We start from the raw sequence: 1,394 nt of genomic DNA, 5'->3' as shown, positions 1-1,394 counted from the left end.
CAGTGTCAGGCCCCTACCAAGTACCTAACCCTCAAGTACCCTTTTGGTTGTTTGCTGTCAGTCTATTTCTGTTGTGGTTCCAGCTCTGGGGGAAGCTGCTATTGGAGTCACCATGAGCCCACAGATCCCACTGACATGCCCACCAGAGCATTCTGGGGGCTCTGGTTGCTGCCACAGCTCTGGGGGCTGCTGCGGTCCTGGGTCATGAAGACTACAGAGTATCAGAGTTGGAGGAACCAGAAGACGAAGGACCTGCTCCCATCTGGAGCTTCTCCTCTTCTTCTCTGCCACACCGAGGGCCGAGCTTCCAAAGTGTTTTCTGAAGGATCTGAACGGGCCCAGTAAGTTAATTCCCTTTGCTTTCCAGAGCACTATGTTTACTCCCAACTCATGCTTCTGTCCTTGACCTTGTGAAAGACTGCCCACCTCATTCCCATCCTAATATACAACCCCTCTAAAAGGATTTCATGAGTTGAGAGATGTATGACCCGTTTGTGTCTGTTCCTAAGATAGGACTGTGTACCCAATGTGGGGCAGCCCCCCATAGGGCAAAGACATGAACACGTTAGACAGAGGGTGCAATGAGAAAGCACAGCTCTATTTTTCACAGCACAGGGACATTAAAGAAGGAGGGAAGCACTGAGACCAGCAGGATAAACCCACTGGGGGAGTGCTTGACACTCTTCACGAAACATCTCAGCAGGAAAGAGGGCACAGGAGCAAAGATGCACCAGGCTAGGGCTGGTTCCAGTCTTTTTGGCACTTTCTTTTCTCCAATATTTTTCCTTAATCTCGTGACTCAGGTCAGCAGCAGGCCCAGAGCCGTGGGCACAGCTGGAGCCCCTGCCTTGCTGACCACTGCCCCTGTCACAGGAGTTGGAGCTCTGGCGCCGACATCGGTGGGACCTGCAGTATCTGTGGTGACTCAGGCAGCAGCCACTCTCGGAGCTGGGGCCACAGCCCCCAGAGCTTGGGGCACAGCCAGAGGAAGCTGGAGGCAGACACTGCACTGGGATCTTTGCAGGGCATTTGGGTGACGGGCACTTGGGAGGGGGCCGGCACTGCTGCTGGTTCTGCTGGCAGGACATCTGGGCAGGAGGTCAGGGAGCCTGGGCAAAACAAAAGCAAAGCAAAATACTTGTCAACGGTGTCAGGCCAGGGCCTCCTCATACTTGGTTTAATTATGGATCCCTTCCCCTAAACTCAGTCTGAGAAGGGAAATGGAAAGTGATCTGGAGTTAAACCAGCCTAATACTGTCCCTTCCTCTAGCCCTCTACCCTGCCTGGGAGGCAGCTGATACTCCTGGGTGGGCCTCCAGGGCTCCTGCGCACGCCCCGCGGGGCCTGCCACACCCCCGGACCCGATGCGAACAGCGCCCCTGCAGGCGTGCCGC

The 1,394-nt window shown here is 55.3% G+C and overlaps 1 protein-coding gene across 1 annotated transcript; it reads right to left on the bottom strand.

Moving 5' to 3' along the window:
- Nucleotides 1-620: 620 nt before the first annotated feature.
- Nucleotides 621-1,105, bottom strand: LOC105724177 (late cornified envelope protein 3D-like). Its single transcript, XM_012462536.3, has one exon. It carries the CDS (start codon nt 1,086-1,088, stop codon nt 621-623), a length of 468 nt encoding a protein of 155 aa, XP_012317959.1. The 5' UTR covers nt 1,089-1,105.
- Between the last annotated feature and the right edge of the window lie 289 nt (nt 1,106-1,394).

The sequence above is a fragment of the Aotus nancymaae genome, unplaced genomic scaffold (genome assembly GCF_030222135.1).
Source record: "Aotus nancymaae isolate 86718 unplaced genomic scaffold, 86718_ANA_hifiasm-v0.15.2.pri h1tg000108l, whole genome shotgun sequence".
NCBI classification, from domain to species: domain Eukaryota; kingdom Metazoa; phylum Chordata; class Mammalia; order Primates; family Aotidae; genus Aotus; species Aotus nancymaae.
The sequence above is the reverse complement of the archived record's forward strand: the minus strand, read 5'-3'. Positions and strand labels throughout refer to the sequence as shown.

Excerpts from the sequence above, each read along its gene's own strand:
- LOC105724177 (XM_012462536.3), bottom strand. The coding sequence starts at position 1,088 with ATGTCCTGCCAGCAGAACCAGCAGCAGTGCCGGCCCCCTCCCAAGTGC.